General features: G+C 34.7%; 1 protein-coding gene across 1 annotated transcript in view; it reads left to right on the top strand.

The window, feature by feature from the left end:
* LOC115209113 (calpain-5-like) overlaps positions 1–4929 on the top strand; it is a 64433-nt gene extending 59504 nt beyond the window's left edge. The window contains exons 10-11 of the mRNA XM_029777240.2: positions 298–437; positions 4281–4929. Coding sequence (XP_029633100.1) covers positions 298–437; positions 4281–4463 — 323 coding nt within the window. The 3' untranslated portion in view covers positions 4464–4929. The remainder of the gene's footprint in view (positions 1–297; positions 438–4280) is intronic.
* The last annotated feature ends 19826 nt before the right edge of the window (positions 4930–24755 follow it).

Raw genomic sequence — 24755 nt, 5'->3', positions numbered from 1 at the left:
TTCTTTGCTGACGTCTTACCTCTGACTGAACAGATCTAAAAATCAAAAGCTGTTACTGTTTCAGACACAACATATCAAGCACTACAGTTTGTAATGTGTCCTTAATTTCTTAAGCCAATTGAATGTGATTTGAAAGGAATTTCACTTATATTTTCTTGCAGATCAAGTAGCCTCATAGTTGATTCAAATAGTGCCTTTGTGTAATTTGGATGTGACCTACAATTTAATTTTTTGTCCAGTTTCCTATGATCACATATCACCATTGTTGAGTAAAACCTTGTTTATTTACCTGACCAGGTGCTGATCCATACTGTGTTATCTCCTGTGAAAGAGAAAAAGTTTATACCAAAGTGGTTAAAGACACCACAGACCCAGACTTCAATAGTTCTGCTATTTTCTATCGAAGAAATCCAGACAAATCTCCACTAAAAGTACAGGTAAGTTTGAGTAGATAATTTTATAAATTGGAAAACTGAATTTTAGTTATGTCTATTGGTTTTCATTATTCTACTCTTTTACTCTTTTAATTGTTTCAGTCATTTGACTGCGGCCATGCTGGAGCACCGCCTTTAATCGAGCAACTCGACCCCGGGACTTATTCTTTTGTAAGCCCAGTACTTATTCTTTCGGTCTCTTTTGCCGAACCGCTAAGTAACGGGGACATAAACACACCAGCATCGGTTGTCAAGCAATGCTAGGGGGACAACCACAGACACACAAACACACACACGCATATATATATATAATATATATATACATATATACGACGGGCTTCTTTTCAGTTTCCATCTACCAAATCCACTCACAAGGCTTTGGTCGGCCTGAGGCTATAGTAGAAGACACTTGCTCAAGGTGCTACGCAGTGGGACTGAACCCGGAACCATGTGGTTGGTAAACAAGCTACTTACCACACAGCCACTCCTGTGCCTAATAGCATTTAACTTTTATCTTATATATTTTTTATCTTGTATATTAAAGAGGGTGCTGAGTCACAGAGCTGCCTTTTCTCATTTGTCATGTCAGTTATTTTTATCATTGCCTCTCATTTGGTAGGTGTTTGATCTTACATTTAGTTACAGAAAGATATATGCATATCCACCACAGAACACAATGCACAAATCAATATCTATAAAGCTGATATGTGAAAAAGTTGTCTCATTTTGGGATGGAAATGGTTTAAGGGCTGGTAGATGGGGTCGGATTGGCTCCAAAATTTACAGGGACATGTAAAAAGAGGCGAGGAAGCGACTGGACTAGGTTAGAAACCCCTATCTCAAAAACTGTGGTTACTAGGGCAACAAAACCCAAACTTAGACAAGTGTTTGTCATTTCTCTCTTTCAAATATCACCCTCTCTTCCTCGATCTCTCTCTTTCCTCCCTTCCCTCCAAATTCTCTCTATAACGACGTATGACAGCTTCCACTCTCTTTCCCCCGCCACCTTTGCCGGCTCTGTCACTCTCCCACCGCCTCTCTCTCTGTACGTCTGTCTGCATTCATAGAGAGAAAGGTTTAGCAGCTGCAAAAGTTTGAATATTCCCGTCACAGGTCTTTTACAATGGTGAATTATTATTGCCCACTACCATCACACAATCATGAGAACAAATATTATGCATCAGATATTTATTGGGTTAATTTATACATGTGTGTGTGTGTGTGTGCGTATCTATAAATAAATATGTGTATATAATGTATATATATATACAAAGTGTATATATATCTGTATTTATATATATGTGTGTATATATATCTGTATTTATATATATGTGTGTGTATATATCTGTATTTATATATATATGTGTGTGTGTGTGTATATATATGTGTGTGTGTGTATGTGTATAAGTTGTATATATAATGCGTACACATATATATATAATACGTATAGATGTACACATATATATAGTTAATCCAAACAAGAAAACACAAAAAAACACAACATGAGGACGTGGAACAAATATAGTATTATTGGACTCCATACATGCCCATGGGCATATGGCGTAGTGGTTAAGAGCGTGGGCTACTAACCCCAAGATTCCGACTTCGATTCCAAGCAGTGACCTGAATAATAATAATAATAATAATAATAACAACATCGGAAAATACCTTAGGAATGAGAACCTAGGTTCAAAATTTCCCCAAGACACCTGATGAAGGCTGGAGGGGATATCAGCCGAAAAATCTCCTTATGTCACAGCTTTGCGATGTTTGTCTACCCTTATTTTGAGGGGGTGGCATGTTTTGCCTTTGTATAAAAAAAAAAACAACCTCCCCCTGCTGCATGGGATGGAGTAGAGATTGATATTTTATTTTGGTTGAGTTAATCTCTTGCTACTCTGAGTTACACCTGTGGGTACTCAGAATTTTGCCTTAAGACCCTTTGCATCCACAGGTGATATTCAGAGTACCAAGAGACTGACTCAGCCAAAATTGTGTACGTGTGTGTGTATGTATCGGAGACTCCCTTTGGTCGTGAATGACCATGGGATTGCACCTAGAAAGTTACCCTCCCAGGCACAAGTCTGGGCAAGGTTGTTTATGGAAGACCAGCAGTCAACCGTGCATACCAGCCTCCCCTCTCCACGTCACCAATGTTACCTAAGGGAAAGGCAAAGGCCAATACAGCTTGGCACCAGTGATGTCGCAACTCATTTCTGCAGCTGAGTAAACTGGAGCAACGTGAAATGAAGTTTCTTGCTCAAGAACACAACATGCAGCCCGGTCTGTGATTCGAACTCACAACCTGACAGTCATAAGCTCGAAGCTCTAACCACTGAGCCATGCACCTTAACTGTATATGTATACACACACACACACACACACACACACAAAAGTAGTCAGAATTTGCACAAATACTATTGAGTGCTTTCATTTTCCCCTCATATATACAGGGTGTTTGGAAGACAAATGCACATGCATAAACAATGAGCTGCTTTCAATTTCTGTCTACAAAATCCACTCAAGGATATTGTAGAAGATACTTGCCTATTTAAATATAATAATAATAATGAAATTATTGTATACAGTGCTCAGGTGCACCACAACTTGTCAGAAAGTGCATATAAAGTACATGCAGTAATGTAGAAATGTCTGGAAAGTGAACAGTGTATGAGTCAGATACATGCTTTTGTGTGTATGGAGGGGAGAAAATTAGGTGTAGTGTTGGCGAATCTCAGGAAGCATGGAAGTTTTGAAGGATGCAGTATTCCGACAACTAACAACCGATGCCGGCAGTTTGTTCCATGCTTCAGCAACTCTCAGCGTGAAAAACTGTTTCCTGAAGTCATGGGAGCTGTGCTGTTTTCTGACTTTGTAAATATGTCCACGGGTGTTAGATGGGTGGAGTTTGAAGAGGTGCTCAGAGTTATTGTTTGTACAATGGTTGATAATTTTATGGGTGTCTGCCAAGTCAGCTGCCAGACGTCGGAGTTTCAATGTGTCCATGCCCAGGGAAGTAAGGCGTTCAGGATATTTATATGTATATATATATATATATATAATGGGTAGGGATATATAACTCTGGTATTTACCCCTGGTGTTTATTAGGGCAGATAGTTATCTCATCAAAAGATGCTGCCCACTTGATTTCTTGCATTCATTTGTTCCTTGTCGTGTATTTAGATAATTTCATAGCCAATCATTTTTTTTTTCAGAATTCTGAAGGATCGTGTTCAACATGTGTTAATAAAAGAATTCCTACATAGCACATGAAAATTAATGTGTAGTTGTCAGAATGACTATAGCATTATCCAAGATGGATTGTATTGAATAATTATGAAATGATTGTAAATGAAGTATTAAAATGATCTGCTAACCCCTTTCTTTGATATTTGTTGTGTGTGCGTATATATATATGTATATATATATATATATATATATATATATATATATTATATATATATATATATATATATGTCCTCACCTTCGAAACACGCTGGAGTTGAACTAGGGACAGCTGATGAAGGGGATTTTTCCTTGTGTAGTTTGTCTTGTACTCTGTTTTTTTCATTTAGGTCCGTTTCCATGTTTGTTTTTACGTTTTCGTTTCTTGTTGAGTTCTACGTCCATTTGTGGTGTCCTGTACTCACGTATATATATTTATATATGCATGTATATATACATGTAGATGTAGGTACGTACATATATGTATGTATGTATGCATATATTTTATTTATTACACTATATATATATATATATATATATATACATACACTTGCACATACAAGTTGTATTATATATATAGCAGTATATTTTGCTTATTGTGTACCTCATCTATTTTTGCAGATCTGGAACAACAATCTGCTGAAAGATGAATACATGGGGAAGCATGTGTTCACTACAATAGACGAATGTGATAGAACAATTAAAGAAGTGGAGCTCTTTGGGCGTGGAAAAGAAGGAGACATTCAACGTCCTGGCAAGTTACTCATTGAAATCACCAACAAAACTGATTTCATGGCTATCTGATTATTTTCATAAACTTCTTATAAAAAATATCCTCTATCTTTTACTTTACTTTTTTCTTCAAATTGTACCTGACACATTTAAAGACAATTAATTTGTGGTTATTTTCATCATCATCATCATTATTATTATTATATTATTATTATTATTATTATTATTATTATTATTATTATTGTGGTTGTTGTTGTTGTTATGGTGGTAAGCTGGCAGAATTGTTACCATACCAGGCAAAATTCTTAGCATTTATTCCAGCTCTTTATTGTGAATTAAAAATTCCACCAACATCAACTTTACCTTTTTCATTCTTTGGGGTCAGTAAAATAAGTACCAGTCAAGTACAAGTACTGGGGTTGATGTAATTGACCAACTCCTCTCCCTAAAATTACTGGCCAAAATTTGAAACCATTATTATTGCATTACATTAGAAATCACTTCAGAAAATCATAGAAAACATTCTTTATTATTATTATTATTAAGACAGCGAGCTGGCAGGACAGTTAGTCCGCTGGGCAAAATGCTGAGCACTATTTCATCTGCTACTATGTTTTGAGTTCAAATTCTGCCAAGGTCGACTTTGTCTTTCATCCTCATGGGGTTGATAAATTAAGCACCAGTTAAATACTGGGGTCAATGTAACTGACTAGTTCCCTCCCAAATTTCAGGTCTTGTGATATAGTAGAAAGGATTATTATTATTATTATTTCTTTTTCTTCTCAAGGTGGTGAGCTGGCAGAATTGATAGTATGTCATAAAAAATGCTAAGCAGCATTTCTTCTGACTTGACATTCTGGTTTCAAATACTGCCAGGGTTGACTTTGCCATTCATCGTTTTAGGGTTGATAAAATAAAGTACCAGTTGATCACTAGGTTCAATATAATTGACTAGCCCCTTTCCACAAAGTTCCAGGTGTTGTACCTAAAATAGAAAGAATTATCATTTCTTATGACAAACACTAGACACATGACTTGATGTTGGAACTACTTCGTCTTTAGGAAATGCATTTATGTTACAACTTCTAATATCTTTTGATTTGAGTTACATGGCTTTATAAGAAAATATTATAGCTTTTTAATTACTTAATTTTGAGCTCTAATCTATTTTTATAAATTTATACCATATTCTTATTAAAATTCCTATTGTTAGAAGGCTAGATTGTTAGAATTGATAGAGTGATGGACTAAATATCTTGTAGCATTTAGTTGCATCCCTTTATATTCTGAGTTCAAATCCTGTTTGGGTCAACTTTGCCTTTAATCCTTCTGGGGTCAATAAAATAAGTACCATTCAATAACCAAGGTCAATATAATGAACTGTTCTCTTCCTCTCCTCAAAAATATTATTGCCAGAGATGAGTGAAACAGTTAGAGATGGGGCTGAGTGATTTGTTATTTAGATTTGGTACTTCATTGTTTTCTGATCCTATACTGCTGAGATTTACCAAATCATTCACTTCTTCAGTTATGAAATCAGTAGAGTAATAATAATATACTGAGATAAAGGCGGTGAGCTGGCAGAAATGTTAGCATGCCGGATGAAATGCTTAGCGGCATTTCATCTGTCTTTACGTCCTGAGTTCAAATTCCGCCAAGGTTGACTCTGCCTTTCATCCTTTCGAGGGTTGATAAATTAAGTACCAGTTGTATACAGGGGTTAATCTAATTGACTGCCCCCTCCCCCAAAATTTCAGGCCTTGTGCCTAGAGTAAAAACAAAAAATAATGTACTAAGATGAAGCTAAAAGAAGAAGTTTTATCAGCTTTGTTATAAAATAGCTCAGAACTTAGTCATTAGTATTAGTGTTATAATTATAAGGCTGGTAGATTGACAATGATTTGTGTCAGATAAAATGATATGTAGTATTTGTTCTGACACCTTATGTTCTGGCTTCCACTATTGCAAAGGTCAACTTTGCCTTTCATCCTTTTAGGGTTTGATGATATAAAGTACCAGTCAAATACTGTTATTGATAGTTTCAACGGGCCCCCTCCCCTCAAAATTGTTGGCCTTTTGCCTAAATCAGAAGCTATTATTATAGGGCTGATTGAGTGACAAAAGTAAGCAGTGGAAAAAAAATGCCTTGCAGTATTTGTTTCAGTGATTTACATTCTGTGTTCAAATCCCACAGGGATCAATTTTGTCTTGGGGGTGGGCAGCAATAAAATATAGTATCAGTCAAGAACTTGTGTTCCTCCAATTTTCAAGGCTTCTACTTATGTTAGAAACAATCATTATTACATTGAGTGTGATAAAGAGTGTTAAACCAGTAGAACTCTGGACTAAATTCATGACAGTGTTTAATTCTATTTCTTGCAGTACCAACTTTTATATCTTACATTGCTTTTCAAACATCCCAGATTGATAAAATATATACCAGTAATATATACTAAGATAGATTCAGTTGCTTGCATATGTTCTCTATGGCAATTATTAACCTCGTGTACATGTGTGTGTGAAAGAACTTCATTATTATCATTTTACTTAATCTTTTTTTGAAAACTTTTTTCATTGTATTTGAACTGACCTAAATGCTTTTTTTAAAGTATATTTTAAAATGACACATGGTGTGCCTCATGTATATATTGTGATATCTATTAAAAAATGCTTTTACACTCCCTATGTTATCTCTTTAATCTCAGTGTTTTGAAATTTAATGTTTCTGTGTCCATTTTAAGAATAAAAAATAAACCTTTTTTAAGATATTTTTTTCTATTTTACCCATATTTTTTACTGTTATACTTTCCATTTTATCATTAATAAAAAAAAATACCTCCTTTCAAAAAAAATTTACAATATATATATATATAACTAAAACTGCCATTACAAAGATTAGAATTCCTTTTTAAGGCCAGGAAATACTTGACCCGTGATAAGTTGCTGATGTTCTACAAAGCTACCTTGGAGTACAGCACACATATAAGAGACATTGCTATTGCTGCACATACTTACATCCCAGGATGCATTTCAAAGAAATCTGTTCAACTGATTTTGAAAAGATTCAGTCACTAGCATGCTTCAACTTCTGGCTCATGAAACATAGTTTTCTCTCTTTGCCTCTTTAATGGTCACTGCTCTTTTTTAACGAACCAAAAGCACAGCTTCTCCACTCAGACACACCCAATCTACCCATCTTTATCTTGCATTACTTCATTGACTCACCTCCCAGATCTTGTACATAACCCTTTGTCTAGTCCAACAACTTCTTGGAATTCCTTTCCACCACATTCATACTTACTTTTCTTGCAAACAAGAGAAACATTCAATGATTTCTTTATTCATTGATGTGTGTGCAGTGTATTTGTGTATATATGCACATACACACATACATACAATATATTCAATGTGGCTTTTGGAACATACATTTATATCGTACAATTAATATCTGTCATTTAAAACTGATTGTGGACAATTAACTTATTTGTTGTTAGGTAGCTCTCATGCACGCACACACACACACACACACACACACACTCTCTCTCTCTCTCTCTCTCTCTCGCTCGCTTTAGCTGTATGGTTTTGCTATTCTTATTTCTTAAAATACCCAATCTAATATATCTGTATTCTCTTAATATTGTCAATAATTCCTGCTAGCCTGATATGAAATTTAGATTGTTCATAAAATTTATTTAAACCTCACCCTCCTAACAATGCCTCCTTCCTTTCTACTCTTATAGTAGCATCTATCCTACAATAGCAAAATTAATAGTAATTGAATGGAGGTTGCGTATTTGGATGGGGTGTGGGGGAATTGTAAACAAATCATGCTTGTCTGAGAAATTTTTATTTCAACATAAAACATTGCATTTAATGCTTCAGCCAGTTATATATTATATTTTCCTAGAGCCTCTTCAACAATCAGTCTGATTGTTAAAGGGCTCTGTTCTACTCAGTCACACAATGGTATACATTCAAAGTGATCTGTCTTTCAAAGCTCACTCAGCATGATATGCAAATATATACACACACACACATGCATTGTTTATAGATCCTATATAGGTAGAAATAACAAAAAAAAGGACTCCATCCAGTGAGTGATAGATATCATTTTAATTCACATTAAAAGTTAATCTAGCGAAGACCAAAGTTGTTGTTAGTAAGAAAGAAGATAAAACTCTCTTTCCGTGAAGTAAATAACTCTGCTCAATATGTAGGAAAGGATTTGGCAGAAATTCCATTCAGTGCACCCGGTGTAAACTATGGACGCGTAATCACAGGTAGATTAACAGATAAAGTCATCTTTGTATGTGACAGATGTTCAGGAACAATAAGCACTAGCAGTACACACAACTTATATTTTCTCAAATGCACAGGAGGCTCCCTTGAGGTTGTAGGTATTTTCTGTTACCTAGGTGACCAATTAGCAATGGTGGAGGATGCTGTGAAAGTATTGTTTGTAGAATAAGAATTGGGTAGAGGAAGTTCACAGAGCTATTGCCTCTGTTGGCAGCAAAATGATTCTCTCTCAGAGTGAAAGGTAGACGAAATGATGCTTGTGTGTGAACAGCTATATTCCATGATAGTGAGATATGGTCTCTGAATGTAGAAGACATGCGTAGACTGTAAAGAAGTGAAGGTAATATGCTCTGTTGGATGTGCAACATCAGTGCACATGTACAGCAAAGTGCAAACGTATTGAGAGAAAAGTTAGGCATAAGAGGAATAAAATGTAACATGCAAGAGAGAAGACTACGTTGATTCAGACATGTGATGCGTATGAATGAGGACAGCTGCATAAAGAAGTGCCGATCACTGAAAGTGGATGTTACCCGTGGAAGAGGGAGACCCAGGAAGACATGGGATAAAGTGGTAAGGACCGATATCAGGATGTTGGACCTCATGGAGGAAATGACACTGGACCAAGATGTTTGGCAATACGAACTTCTAGAGAAGACCCACCCACGTCAGTGAAACTGAATTCTAGAAGTACTGTGTCCCACTCACACTGAACAAGAAAACTTCTCACACTATCACAACAAAATAAACTATATCTCCTCTCTTCCTTACATTTCTGCTTTATGCACTATGCTTACCTCCCAATCCTGCTCTCTTGGCCCTGTGCCACTGTGTCATTGCTTTCCGTTTGCCCCCAACCTGTGTGTTCCACCCACATGTAACAAGAAAACTTTTCACTCACCCTACCCCAACAAACCAATCTACATCTCCACATCTCTTCTTTTCCTCACATTTCCTCCATGCACTATGCCTAGCTCTCTCTCCAATCCTGTCCTCATGACCCTGTTTCTCTGTATCATTACTATCCAGTAGTCCCCCCCCCGACTCTATATATTGCCACTCCCCCCCCCCTGCACTCTTTAATCATACTTCTTTCGCAATATCCTGCCACTTATATTATGGCATTCAAATCTCAAGTATATGCCCTGGCACTTGCCACCATCTATATATTTCTCTTCCTTTACTCAACCATCCCATTTATATCTTGATCCCTGGCCCTTGTGAGTATGCCTGACATTTAGCCACCATCTCTATCCTATTGTCTCCCACTCTCTCTCTCTCCTTCTCCTGCACTTCTCTCAAGTTAGGTAACATGTATTTCTTTTGCAGTAACTCACATGTTTCTGTCTGCATTCCTAATATCTCTCTCTCTCTGTCTCACCTTGTACTGTCTCTACAACAAGACACCTGTTTCTGTCTCTCTGTCTCACTATAACCTTTCATCCTCTGACACAAGATCACCTCCTCCAATGCCCCCTCCCCTCTTGAAAGTTTTTTTTTGTCTTGCAAGTATTTGGTGACCCTGTCAGTGCAGGCGCCACTTATAAGCACCCAGTCAACACTGTAAAGTGGTAGGTATTCGGAATGACATTCAGCTGTAAAAGCCTTGCCAATACTGACCTCCCGTATGCTTGTGCCATGTAAAAAGCACTAAGTCTACTCTGCTGCATGGTTAGTGTCAGGAAGGGCATCCAGCTGTAAAAATCCTGCCAAAACAGTCACAGAAATCTGGTGCAGGCTTCTGCCTGGCTGGCTCTTGTGAAACAGTCTCATCCATGTTAGCATGGAAAGCGGCCGTTAAACAATGATGATGATGATGATGATATATATCTGTATGTGTGTATGTATATCTTTTATGACCATATGTGGTTTGGTTATGATAAGTTTGAATCTTACTACAGCTTTTAGTCAACACAAATAACTCTGCTTGTTTTACAGCTTACAGTTCATTTATTAGCAATAAGAAGTGACCGACTGCATAAACAATTGTTTTAACAATATAAAAAATTTTGAACTTGCAAAAACCTATTTAACATGTTAGCAGGTTAAAATGGATGCCAGGCAGTGGCTAATATTTCAGAAAACAAATTCGTATCTACTGGAAAGAAACAAAAGCCAACACTACACCTGATTTTCTCCCCTCCATACACACACAAGCATGTATCTGACTCATACATTACATTACTGCATGTACTTTATATGCACTTTCTGACAAGTTGTGGTGCACCTGAGCACTGTATACAATAATTTCATTATTATTATTATTAATTGTGATAAACCAAAATCTCTTGGAAAAGTCAACTCATTTCTAAAAATAGTTGTTACCAATTGTTTACAGTTACACATTCAGACACGTGTTCACTTCTTTCTTAATGTTGTCATGTTGCAGCAACTTTTTCTTTCCTTTGAATATACTGTAATTTTTCAGATTAAAATTTTATCATTTGAAGCAAAAATCTTTTTTTAATATTTACATCTATGCTAAGTTTCATCTCTTGAGAAGGGATAAGTATTCAAAAACATTATAATTCTATTTAGAACAACTGATCTCAGATATTATATAAGGGAAGTAACTCTCTAAAAATTTATTATTAAATCTCAGAACGTAAAAAGCTACAGTAACCCCCCCCCCTTTGTGGTTAGCCATATTGAGATGGCTATTATACTTTACATCTCTAAAAATGCTTATATAGTTATTTCCCTTACAAACCCGAGCAACGCCAGGCGATACTGCTAGTATATATATATATATATATAATGCTAGCATGGAGAACGGACGTTAAACGACGATGATGATGATGATGATATATATATATATATATATATATAGAGAGAGAGAGAGAGAAGTGCTTCTCTTTGAAACATGTTATATTAGATATTTCATATTCTATTATCTCTTTGTTTGGTTTGAAACATAAACAACTCCCTAAATCCTTTAAACTGATGTTTTAAGACATTCACAATCATTTTCAAATTAAAGTTTTATTATTCACACAAACACATACGCACGCATGCACACACACACACACTCACTAAAAATAATAACAGACACCAACAGATATACATTATATACTTCCTCTTCTGGTTTTCAAGTGCATAGTATTATAAATCTAAGATTGAAATTTGAATTTTTTATGAGATTATCTTTTAATCCAGAAAAATGTTTGAAAGTTGAATTCCAAGAATATTCCTACACAAGCAACATGTTTAGGTCTTAAACTCTATCTTCAATTTTAAGTGTTTTGTAATAATCAATATTAATCAACAAAGGAAAACAAATTTAGATTAGGAAATCTGATTTGTGTCAACAAATTTCTTAGATATCTTTCTAAAATTAGAGGGTTAAAAAGAACCAAAGATATAGAATTGAAAACCATGTAAACATCTTTTTTATTATCCTAAATATTTTCAAACTGTGTCAAAGAATTATTTTGTTTTATGATGTTATCTAAATATTTTGAAGAGTTGCTCATAATCCTACAACACATTAATTATGCTTCTATTATATATTGTTTATTATTATGTGATTATTATTATTGTTTTTGACACTGGCTTTTTGCTAATGGAAGGAATCATTATTAGCACTGCTGTATTACTGAGAGCTTTAGATTAGCTTGTGCCATATATCTGGTAATAAATTGACAAAAGGTTAAATATGTTTTGCTTTTACTAAATGAGCAGTAGAAGCTGCCTCAATCAACAACATTATTTATAAAAATATGTTTCAAATAGATTTTGTATTATTTTCTAAATTAATTTATCTTTATACATCCAATGCAGTACAAACTTTTAAAACAAGATGAATTTTTTTCAGAATGTGTTCTTTAAAAATGAAACATACACACAAACTTCAGAATCCCTTAATTAGCAAGTAAAATACAGGATTCTAGCCACTGGTTTCTTGTTGTTATTGGTCATAGCGATAGTTTGTGTGAAATTTGAGAATTATTGGCAGCCTTAAAGATTTTGATACCAAACTTAAAACAATAGTTAAAAAACATGAATGAAAGATTAAGAAACAAAGAAAGTAACATAGAAGGTAGGAGATACTCCCTTTCTCTCCTTACTTCTCAATGTTTTCTACTTTTTGTACAAATCTTGTCTCTGAATGATGACCAACTGAAATAAACCATTAAAGTCACTAAAAATTAAATTGTCATTAATAATATAATAAAAACTATTTTTCTTAATCATTCTCATATTTAACTCAAAGCACTTATTCAAATTTGGTGTTTGAAGTATAAAGACTATTGATCTGGCATTTAAATGTTCATGACAAATTGATTTCTCTTTTAAAATACAAAAGTTTGTAGTGTCAATGATTTTACTCGGTGTTTACGAGAGATGTCAAAAGTGTATTAGTGTGTGCAATATATTCATACATATATATGTATGTAATATATAATATATACATTCATGTGTATCTGAATATATAAATATATATAATATACTTACATGCACATGATTTATATATATATATGCACACAGGCATGGCTGTCTGGTAAGTAGCTTACTTTCCAACTGCATGGTTCTGGGTTCAGTCCCACTGAGTAGCACCTTGGGCAGGTGTCTTCTACTATAGGGCTTTATGCCAGGCAATGAGAAATTAAACCAGGATAGACAGGAGCAGGTGTCTTTTAGAAAAGAGACAGTAGCTACTCTAGTTGGAAAAAGAGATGTTACTGATGAGGTATCATGGTGTGTCCTCAAGATACAGGAAGGTGAATATAAGATAGGTAAATAGAAAATCAGACCCTGTGAATGGGTAGGTAATTCATGAGAAAAGAGTAGCAGATGGATAGAGATGGGATAAAGGTGAACATGAGTGGAAGCATGGTCAATAGTGAATATCAGTTAGTGGTGATTAGTAAGGTAGTGGAAATAGGAGTGGGTTAGAGAGATAATTGGTAGAAGTGTGAGGGGGGGGGGTACGTGAGAGCTGTGCAATGTCAGGGATGAGGCCAGGGTGACATAGGGTTGGAAATATGCGTATATTGATATATATATATATATATATATTTCTCATACAACATCCTCTCTCCATGATGGCATTTGTTGGACAGTTTGACAGGATCTAGTGTCTGCTTCTCCATGGCTTTTATAACTGGATGCTCTTTACAATGCCAAGCACTTTATTAAGTGTATTGGGTGCTTATAAGGGCAAACAGGGGTGGAAAATTTGAGAGAAAGGGAACCTGCACAAGAAAGAAAGTAGATGAGGATGTTGAGGGTTCAGAAAGTCATTGAAGAAATGAAAGGTTTGTAGGTCGTGGGAGTATAACAGTGAATGTGTTCAGATAATATAGAAGATTTGGGGAGAAACTAGAGAAAGAAAAAGAAGCAGAGAGTGAGTGAGTAAGCAAGTGTCATGGGTAATAAGATGAGAGATGTGAATGTTAGGGTCATAACTGAGAGATGGATAGAGGAGGGAAGGTGGGGTGTGAATGGACACCCATTCTGTCATATATAGGCCTAGTGAAGGATGGAAGTAGTATGCAGGGCAGCCATTCATAGTTTGTGAGCTTCGTAGGTAGTGGGGAACATAAGAGATGGAGGGGTATGAGTGATAAATGAAATGATTGGATTAAATGGGAAAAAAGAGAGGCAATAGATAAGAAGATGAGTCAGGTGTGCAAGGCCTTGATAGGATTCACTATGCTACTTTTAAAAAATTTCTAATATTTACCTTTTTGTATACAATTATACAAAAACATTAAATTTTCTACAGTTTCTTTTTATTAACTTTCTTCCATTGTTTGAGTTATCAAGTGTTACAGATGACATAGTCAATAGAATGCCCAACTGAAAGGGTCAGTAGTTGCTATTCTGCTGTAACCATAGCCAATATATACTTTACACTTGCTGCTAGGCCATCAAGCTGTAAACAGACACTAAAAAAATGACATTTTGTTACAGTAAACACGTCCATCTCACCACTGTAAATAGTGGGCACACTGCATCATTACTTTTATCCAACCAATGCTTTTAGCATGCTGAGCTGAACGCTCTTATATACAGCATGTATCGTAACCAAATTTGTCATCACCAGACCAAAATGGGCCTAATTTGGATTAATTATCAAGTTGAACATTATATTTCAATTCTATTTTTCGCTTTTTCCATTTTTTGTTTTTTTTTTTGCTTCATACCAGCATTATTATTACTCATAACCATTTTACTGGAATATCTGTCTCTCCATCCTGATCTGTTATTTTTTTTATTGTATCGATATGTAATGCATGATATGTTTATTGCATATCTTTATAAATTGATGCTTTATTATTAATAAACTGCTTCATATTTTTATCTGTTACTTATGTTTTTTATTTTATCACATGATTATTACTGTTTTCTGGGTTAAAGTTGTGAGCTGGCAGAATCATTAGAATGCTGGGCAAAATGCCTTGTGGGATTTCATCTATCTTCACATTCTGGGTTCAAAGGCTTCCAGGGTCAACTTCACCTTTTATCCTTTCAGGGTTGATAAAATAAGTACCAGTTGAACACTGGGGTCGATTTCATTGACTTAGCCCCTTTCCTGAAATTGCTGGCCTTGTGCCAAAGTTTGAAATCATTATTATGTTCTGATTTCAAATTTTGCCAGAACTATTTTGCTTTTCATTCTTTCAGAGCCAATAAATAAAGAACCAGTCAAGGACTGGGATCAATATAATCAACCATTCCCCTTCTCCAAATTTCTGCTTTTTTGTCTATGTTCAAAACAATTATTAATAATTTTATTACTATATTTTTAGCTCTAGGTGAGATCTGAATGATCAAAGTTGTGGTGCACCTGAGCACTGTATAAAATAATTTCATTATTATTTTTTATTATAAAGGCATTCCAGTCATAACCATTATGTCTTTATTTAGGTAGTATATTTAAGACTACAGTAATCAATGTGTTCTTCCTTTTTTAAGATGGTAGGGTATGATTTGAGAAAGATTTGGCCTCTATTTCTAGCAGGCCAAGTAACCATGCAAGGATTTCCTTGTTGGCTTGTTAGTGAAGTGATAGAAACAATAAACTGCTAGATGAAACATATAGTATTTAATTTTCTCCCTATGTTCTGAATTCAAATTTTTCAGGGATTTACTTGCCCTTTTACTTCATATTCCCTCAGTAAATATACTCTTTTCCAAAATGTGTGACCATCTGCTTAGTGTTAAGACTGATTAGTAGTACTGTTGTTGTGATTGTGGTATAAATATATAGAGCATGAAGTGATGGAAAATCCATAATGCAGGTTCCTGGTTAACACCTTTCACTTCTGACCCTTGCAAAAAACACATATTTCCAATACGCAGCCACCTCTCCAGGTGGTCAAGTAGCAACACTATTAGAGCTTGAAACTACAGCCTTTGGCACTGTCTCTCTATGTTAACTTCAATTCTCACTAGGTTTGATAAAACTAGTCATGAATTAGGAAAGAATGAGTTAACTACATTCTTTTCCCAAAGTTTTCAGTCTTGAGCTAATAAATTAACTCATTATTGTGGTATAGCAGTGCAGAGCTAGAGGATCAACTGAATTAACTGCTACTTGTTTTAGCTAGTCCTCATGAGGTTTGAACTCAGTACATAGAGGGACAAAATTAAATGTTGCAGTGCATTTAATCCAGCAGTCTATAGTTTTACCACTTCCCCATTACTCTGTCAAACTTATTTGGTTTGCTCAGAAAGTTACATACTGCTGAAATAAACTTTGAATTCATAGCTTTATTGTGACTTATCATTTTATACAGCAGAAGATTGTGGAGTATCTTAAATGGAAGAGCATTGAACTAAATATATTTCAGTAAAACGGATGCTAGCATACTTGATGTTGTAAATCAATGAATTTTAAAATTACCCCTTTAATATGAAGAATAATCTTTATACATATGGCAAATTCTGGTCTAAAAGATATTTTATTTTTTTGCTCTAGCTTTTCTTTCAATCCACTCCATTGCACTATCAGTAAAAACACTAAAATGTTACTGAACATTACTAAATTTCAATTTATTGCACAGGTGTCCTCACCTTGTTTGTTGTTATCACAATTTTTCAGCTGATGTACAACAAACAAGGTGAGGATACCTATCTGTACATTGTAAATGATGTACATAATTACTCACCTCAGAAATATAGAAAAAGTATTATCCTAATTATTGCTTTTTTTTATAATTAAAGAAACTTTTACATTTTTAAAGTAGTGCTTAATTTAGATTTATAATTGAATTTATAACTGAAATTCCTTTTTCATTTGATGCATTAAAAAATGACCTTCTTAAGAAATGTCTGTATTAGACTTTGCCAATGATATGTTTAATGTTCATACAATACAAATTTTGAAAATAGGTGAAGTAATTCTTAAGATGAAGCTGGATTAGAGATTAAACAATGTTCTTGAGACAAAGAAAGTTGGTTCAGAAATTATTGGATCATTCCATAAATAATGTCTTTTTTTTTATCCTTCTTTTATTTTTCAAAATTAAAATAAACCAAGTTCTTTTTTAATCTAAAATCTACTCTCTTTCATTTTCTACAATGCTCTTCCATCTATCTGGCAGGCTAGCAAGGCTTCTCTTCCAAAATTCACTTGTCTGTGATGCAAAATACTCCTCCAGTACTGTTCTGACCTTGCTTTTTCCATCCAAATGATTTTGAAGACTGCAGAATAAATGATAATCAGATAGGACAATGTCTGGCGAATATGGTGGGTGGGGTATCGTTTCCCATTCAAACTGCTCCAGCCTTTGGAATGTTATCCTCACTGTGTGGCCAAGCATTATCCTGATGGAAGAACACCTTTCATCTCGAAACCAAAGATGGTCGTTTTTCTTCTAGTGCTGATTAAGCCACAGTAAATTGCCTTTGTTATCGTTTGGTTTGGGTTTAAAAGTTCTAAGTGGATTAACCTTTCATATCCCACCAAACAGATAACACCTTATGTGGGTGAAAACCTTCTTTAGCTTGGGGTGCTGGTCTTTCTCTTTTCCCTACCCACTGTCTTCAGCGCTTGACATTTTTACAGAGAACCCATTTCTTGTCACCAGTCACTATTCGGTTCAAAAAGGTTCATTCATGAGAGGTGACAGCAAAGAAGAGCACACATTCACTCTCTGCACGCAATTAGACTCACAAAGTTTGTGAGGAACCCATTGACCCAATTTGCTGACTTTTGCAATGGCACGCATGTGCCAATGAATGGTTGAATGACCAAATCCAAGCTTTTCTGCTAGTTCCTCAACAGTTACAATGAAACTTTGTTCCAACAGGGTTTGCAGGACGTCCTCATCAAGCTCCACAGATCTTCCAGGACAAGGCTTGTCTTGTAGGCTGTAGGTTCTGGCTTGGAATTTCTGGAGCCACTGGCTTACACTTACTGCCTGATCCCCATATACTGCCTTAATATTCCTTGCCCTTTCCATTGTGTTGTTGCCTTTATTGAACTCATAAAGCAAAATATGCTCCTTTCTTACTTCCATTACTTTGAAAAAGTAACTGTTAAAATCGAACTGTACTCTTCAAAACTTGCACTAAGAATAAGTGCTTTTATAGCAAGTTGAAGCAGGTAGTTGATCCCGTCCCCCTCCAACTTTTAGTTCATGTTGGCATTGTTCATGTGAACTCACAGGGTGTTGGTAAGTGTTGTAAACCAACTCAAAAGAAGGCTTTTATTCAAACTTGTTCTGCTTACCATCTAAACCATTGATCATGGCTGCCTGACAATCATAATGCATGATTTTATACTAAGTAAAGACAACATCATTCAATACTGCACCATGATTGCATACTCAGTTCAAAATAAGGTCCCTATATTTTTACCTAATATTTACTATTATAGAAAAGAATTAATAAGAGAATACTATAGTTCTTGGCAGTGAGCCGTGTAGTGGCAGTTTACCTATATGGAATCACTGGTGAATTGTTTCTAGGCTGTGTCATATTCTTGCTTTGGGATTACCACCAGGGTTGCCAATTTAGCATATTTTATGCTAGATCTAGCATTTTTTTTTCAGCATTTAGCAGGGAAAATAGCAGGTTCAAAATTTTATTTAGCATTTTTCTCTGATCATGACATTTCCACTATAGTTACTTTTTTTTCTTCTTTTTCCTCCTTTTCTACTTTCGTTAACATATCTTATAGCTAAATTTTAGTACTATCGGCTATTGTTGAATTTTACTTTCACTTTCTTGAAACTTCAAATAAAAGTTTATCAAGTTATGAACTTTTCAAGCCCCTCCCCCTCACCATCGGATTGGATGCAGAGTGATGCTGGTGGGAGGAGGAAGAGAAGATAACTCATGTCAGCACCTGAACTCTACACAATAATGTAAATATGTTGCAGAGAGCGAAAGCATGGAAATTCGTCCTAACAATGCTTTATTCTGTAGTGATGAGTTTTTAGCAGGACAGGTTGACTGATTTACTTTCAGTTCGACTGTTTTAAAATAGACCTGTATTTTTTCATGCTTGTTTTGGATTATACATCTTGTATAGAAGTACAGGGGTGGCAGGGTCTCCCCCTTTATATTTCTACTTACTTTTTTTTTTTTCAAGTTTTGTAGTTATATTTGTGGTTTTACCAATAGATATTAAATGTAAGATTGGAAGCGAAATCTGATGTTCCCAGGTTTATATCAAAACACAGTTTTAGGATTTCTGCAGATTTTACTTTTCCATTTATACGTTGGTCACCCTGCATCCAAAATCAGTATTCTTCACCTCAAGACTTTGTAAGCAGCAAACATAAGAACTGTTAATGATGAATGAAAGAATTGTTAGCAGCAAACTGTTAAGTTGTGTTTCCAGTTTTATATTTTTATTAATAATTCAAATTATTTTCTTGCTTCCCACTACATTATAATGAGCAAAGAAAAAAAAAGTTACACCAGCAAAAATTCCAAAAGGAATGGCTTATGATGCTAGTGTTTACTAAGTGGTTGTGTGAAGTACCTAGTGACCAACCTAAAGCACATTGCAGATATTGTGGATGTAATAGGTTGGCAAAATATTCTCTTTTAGTACGCTACTGTGAAGCAAAGAAACATAAGGCATCAACTCCACAGCAAATGATTCTGCTTACCAATTTTATTAAAACCAAAAATGATAAGACATCTATTCTTGAAGCAAATTTGGCAATGTTTATTTGTTGCCACTCATCTTTAATAGCTGTGATCAGTTAATAGAGTTATGTAAGAATTATATGTCTGATAGTGATATTATATCCAAAGTGAAGTTGCATCGTACAAAATGTGCAAATATTGTGAGAAATGTTCTAGCTCCATATTTTGATGGAGATTTGATTTCTGATATTGGAGACAGAAAATTTAGCCTGTTACAAGAGGAATCCAATGATACATCAATAAAGAAGTTGTTAGGAATTGTTATCATATATTATAGTGACACTCACAAAAAAGTGGTACATACACATCTCAGTATATTTAGAAACGTGATGCAGATAGTTTTGTAGATGCCTTAAAAATTGAATTAGTGAAAAAGAAATTAGATTTTAAAAATTTACTGGCTATAGGAACTGACAATGCTAGAATAAGTCAACAATGGTGTTTGCCATTTATCCCACACTTGTGTTGATTGCTTGCCCATAAATTTAGAATTTTTAGTATCCGAAACCTTTAAATGGTCCTCTCATTCTTCCACAAGACAAAGTGCCTACAAAAAACTTTACCTTGCTATCAATGATAAAGAGCCTTTGAAGATCACAAATTCTTGTACAACTAGGTGGCTGTCAATAGAACCAGTGGTAAATAGAATTTTAAGCCAATGGTTTGAATTTCAAACTCACTTCCAAACTACAACTACAAAAGAAAAATGCTTTACAGCACAAACGTTACATAAAATGTTTTGTGATTCTAGGAATTATTTTTGCATACAATTTTAAAACATGTTCAGGAAGTGAATGAACTGTTTGAATCAAACACTGTCGACAAAACAAAATTACTTGAAGATCTTTCAAATTTGATCAAATCTGTTGCTAATATGATAGTGTTGCCAACATGTAGAATTGATCTGGATGCTTCTATTGAAAATTTTCTGGATCCTAAACCAAATTTAGGCTACAGGTTCGAGAGAAAGATAGCAGAAATGATTATCAAGAAGACTGTAACAGCCACCGAAGAAAATAATATTTGCAAAAGAGCACAACAATTCTTACTCTCCTTTATAAAGAGCTCAAGTACTGCTTGCCAGAAAATATTAATATACTGAGGAATGTAAAATGTTTTTTAGTAGAGAATATTTTACAGCATTTCAAAGAGCCAATTTTACCTGTCTTAGAAGAAATGCATTTAAATGAAGAAAAAATTGCTTCAATTGAAATTCAGTTTAATAGCATTCATTTAGTTAAATGGACAAATATGTCTAATACTGAGGCATTCTAGCAGGAAGTCTTGGAATATAAAGATGCTACTTTTAGAGATGTAGCAAATTTTGCCATTAATCTATTGACATTGTCAAATTCAAATGCAGAAGTTGAACAGTTGTTCAGTGGTATGGGTGTAATCAAATCAAAACTGAAAAACAAAATGCATCTTCCTATGCTTAGATGAATACTGTCTATAAAATATGGTCTGAAAAGAGATGGCAAATGTTGCAAAACATGTAATTAACAAGATTGAGACCTTGAATGTATACAGAAGTCAAGACCTAGGCACTGCAGCTGAAAGTGATCAAACCAGTGAAATTCAAGAATTTCTCAATGCTGAATATAATTAAACAAAGTAGATGAAAATGTAAATAAGAATTGAGCTTTTTTGATATAGTTAGTCTTTAGCATTTTTCTGTCATATCTAGCATTTTTGGGTATTTTTTCTACTGAAATTTAGCATAAAATTCTGATTTTAAGTTGGCAACACTGATTACCACTGTTATGAAGATGACAACTAAATCTCTAAGATTTATGATAAACCAAATTTTTTATTCTTCCTGTAAACAAAAAGCAAATATTGTCATTACTACAAATGACAAAACATCAAGAAAGTTTGAATACTATTGTTCTTGGTGTGATTGTAATAGCAGTCATCATTCGTCATTGTTTAGCCGCTGTCTGTTTAAGTCATCAGTGGTCCACATCTGTTCACTGTCTATCTGCCATTCCTCAGTGCTCTCTGTGAAGTTGTCAAACTGTGCTGAATTTATAGTGCTTGATGGGCTAAGACAGGCATGAAAGGATGGGATTGTTGCTGGAACCAGTTCTAGGAGAAGTTGTGATAGGTTAGAATTTTTTTACCTTGTGGGTAATATTTGAGGCTAATGTAGAATCGCACCTCACCTTGAAAAATGCATTTTTCTGAAAAAGTTCATTTGGATTCCTGCATTTTACATGTCGGAGATTACAAATATGCAAAAATAAAAAAATAAGTTTTAAATCCTCACCCAATTTTCAAAGTATTGTTGTATATTCAAGTGTGGAAATTTCATTAAAGCAGGTATGTAAAGTTCACTTTCTATGTAGAAACTGTAGAAATTGTTGTTTCGATATTGATGTTAAAATCTTCGTAGTTTTCCATGTTAATGAAATTTCCACTTTAATATACATTTAAAATTGGGTTGGGGGTGTTAAATTTTGAATTTTTTTTTACATATTCGTAATCCCCAACATGTAAAACCTAGGAATTCGAACAAACCTTTTCGGGGATCTTTTTCCCTTTGAATGGCAGATCGAGAAATTAATTTTTTGTAACTAAACACTTTCAAACTTCAGACATTGGTAGAATGTGTCATATAAAACATCTTTTACTCTTAGTGTTGTTGAGAAAAGTTTATATTTTCAAAGTTATTTCGTGTTAAAGTTGTCGTATTTCGGTAATTTCAACCAATCAATGACATATATTCAGCTGAATAAAATTACTGCCGTTGTTTATCAACAACAACTATCGGCGGTGTATATTTCGTTTGTCACTGTTATTTATGACATCGTTCATGCATTTGTACTGGTTTTAGCTTTAGGGTTAGGGTTTTAGGATTAGGGTTGGGATTTTAGGGTTAGAGTTACAAAAAAAAGTGAAAAAGAAATTGGAGGGGGAGGGGGGGCGCAAAAGTCTTTCCGAAAATAGTAGCTGAAAACAGGAAAAAAAAAAAACAAAAGCAGTAGAAATGCACGAACGATTGTGGTGGTGTCATGAAGTAAACATGCTTCAGATACACTCATTTAGGATCTTTTCGGTTTGAACGGCAGTTTTTAAAAATAATTTCTATGTAACTAAACACTTTTAAACTTCGTATACTGGTAGAATGTGTTTATAAAACATCTTTTCCTCTTGGCTTTCTTGAGAAAATTCTGTAGTTTGTAAGATATTTTCTTCAATTTTGGTAATTTCAACCAATCAATGATGTCTATTGAGGTGGAAACATTATCTGCCATAAAATCTTCTGGCAGTGAAATATGAAAATGTCCCTCGTTTAAGAAACAGATTGGGTTTATTTACATTTCTGAAGAAAAAAGATACTCTTCCCCCCACCCCTAACCCTAACGCAGATTGAAATGCAATAGATCGATACTAGGGTCATAATTATGGGTGAACACTAAAGAGGGAACGACTTTGTTATCCAGCTCTGTTTACGAGTGACCCCTCAGTTTATGGTCACAGGGTATCTTTTTTCTCAAAAAACAGGGACACTTTCATATGATGCCGTCATAAAATGTTACGGTAGAAATCGTTTTCACCTCAATAGACGTCATTGATTGGTTGAAATTGCGGAAATGCAAGAAATTAAAAACCAAATATCTTACAAACTATAGAATTTTCTCAAGAAAGCTAAGAGGAAAAGATGTTTTATAAACACATTCTACCAGTATACGAAGTTTAAAATTTTTTAGTTACATAGAAATTATTTTTAAAAATGCCTTTCAAACCGAAAAGATCCCTCGTTTATTCATGCAAACGTAACTGAGATGAAATATGTCATAAATAACAGTGACAAATGAAATATACACCGCCGGAAGTTGTAGTAGACAAACAACAGCAGTAATTTTATTCACTTGAATACACGTCATTGATTGGTTGAAATTACTGAAATATGACAACTTTAACGCGAAATAACTTTGAAAATATAAACTTTTCTCAACAATACTAAGAGTAAAAGATGTTTTATATGACACATTCTTCCATTGTCTGAAGTTTGAAAGTGTTTAGATACAAAAAATTAATTTCTCGATCTGCCGTTCAAAGGGTAAAGATCTCTTTTCAGAAAAATGCATTTTCCAAGGTGAGGTGCCATTCCACATTAGCCCCTAATATTTTAGCGAAATCGTGACATCAGGTGTAGTGATCTGGCTGCTGAACATTTCCGCTACACACTTATATTACTTAAAGAATCATAATAAACATTGGTTTCAAATTTTCTCACAAGGCCGGCAATTTTGGGGAAGGGGAAAGTCGATTACATCAACTCCAGTGTTCAACTCGAAGAATTAAACTACGTTAAACTTACAAATTTCAATTTTGTTTACAATAATGTTTTCTTTTGACACATTCTACCAGTATACGAAGTTTCAAATTGTTTAGTTAACTAGAAAATTCCGTCCATCAAAAGGAAAAGATCCAGTAATTGTTTTAGCGACCCTAACAGGATGAAAGGCGGAATTTCAATGCGAAATGCTGCTACGCCCCTCACCAGGTATGCTAACGATTCTGTCAGCCGGCCACTTTAGATATTGCAAGACATTTTGTTCGACATTACAGATGTCACTCTCATCGCTTAGTGATTTTAGAAATAACATTAGAGACAGGGTAGGAGAGAGTAAGAGCAAGTGAGTAAGAAAATAAGGCGATCTTTCGTCTCTAGTAGACCTTTCCGTCGATTTCCGTAAAAAAACTTTCTTTTTTTTTACATATGGGCTTGCGGGAACTTTTGAAGTAATATACATACATATACACATACACCGAGTAAAAAATTTCAGTTATCTCTTTCTTTCACACATTACTCTGTCTCTTCACACACACTAACAGAAGCACTTCACGTACACAACATACTGTCTGTCTCCCACACCCCATCAAACACACACACACACACACACACACATGTACATCAATGCTTCCCCTGGACGGTAACTTCAA

The sequence above is a fragment of the Octopus sinensis genome, linkage group LG3, assembly GCF_006345805.1.
Source record: "Octopus sinensis linkage group LG3, ASM634580v1, whole genome shotgun sequence".
Lineage (NCBI taxonomy): Eukaryota > Metazoa > Mollusca > Cephalopoda > Octopoda > Octopodidae > Octopus > Octopus sinensis.
The sequence above is the reverse complement of the archived record's forward strand: the minus strand, read 5'-3'. Positions and strand labels throughout refer to the sequence as shown.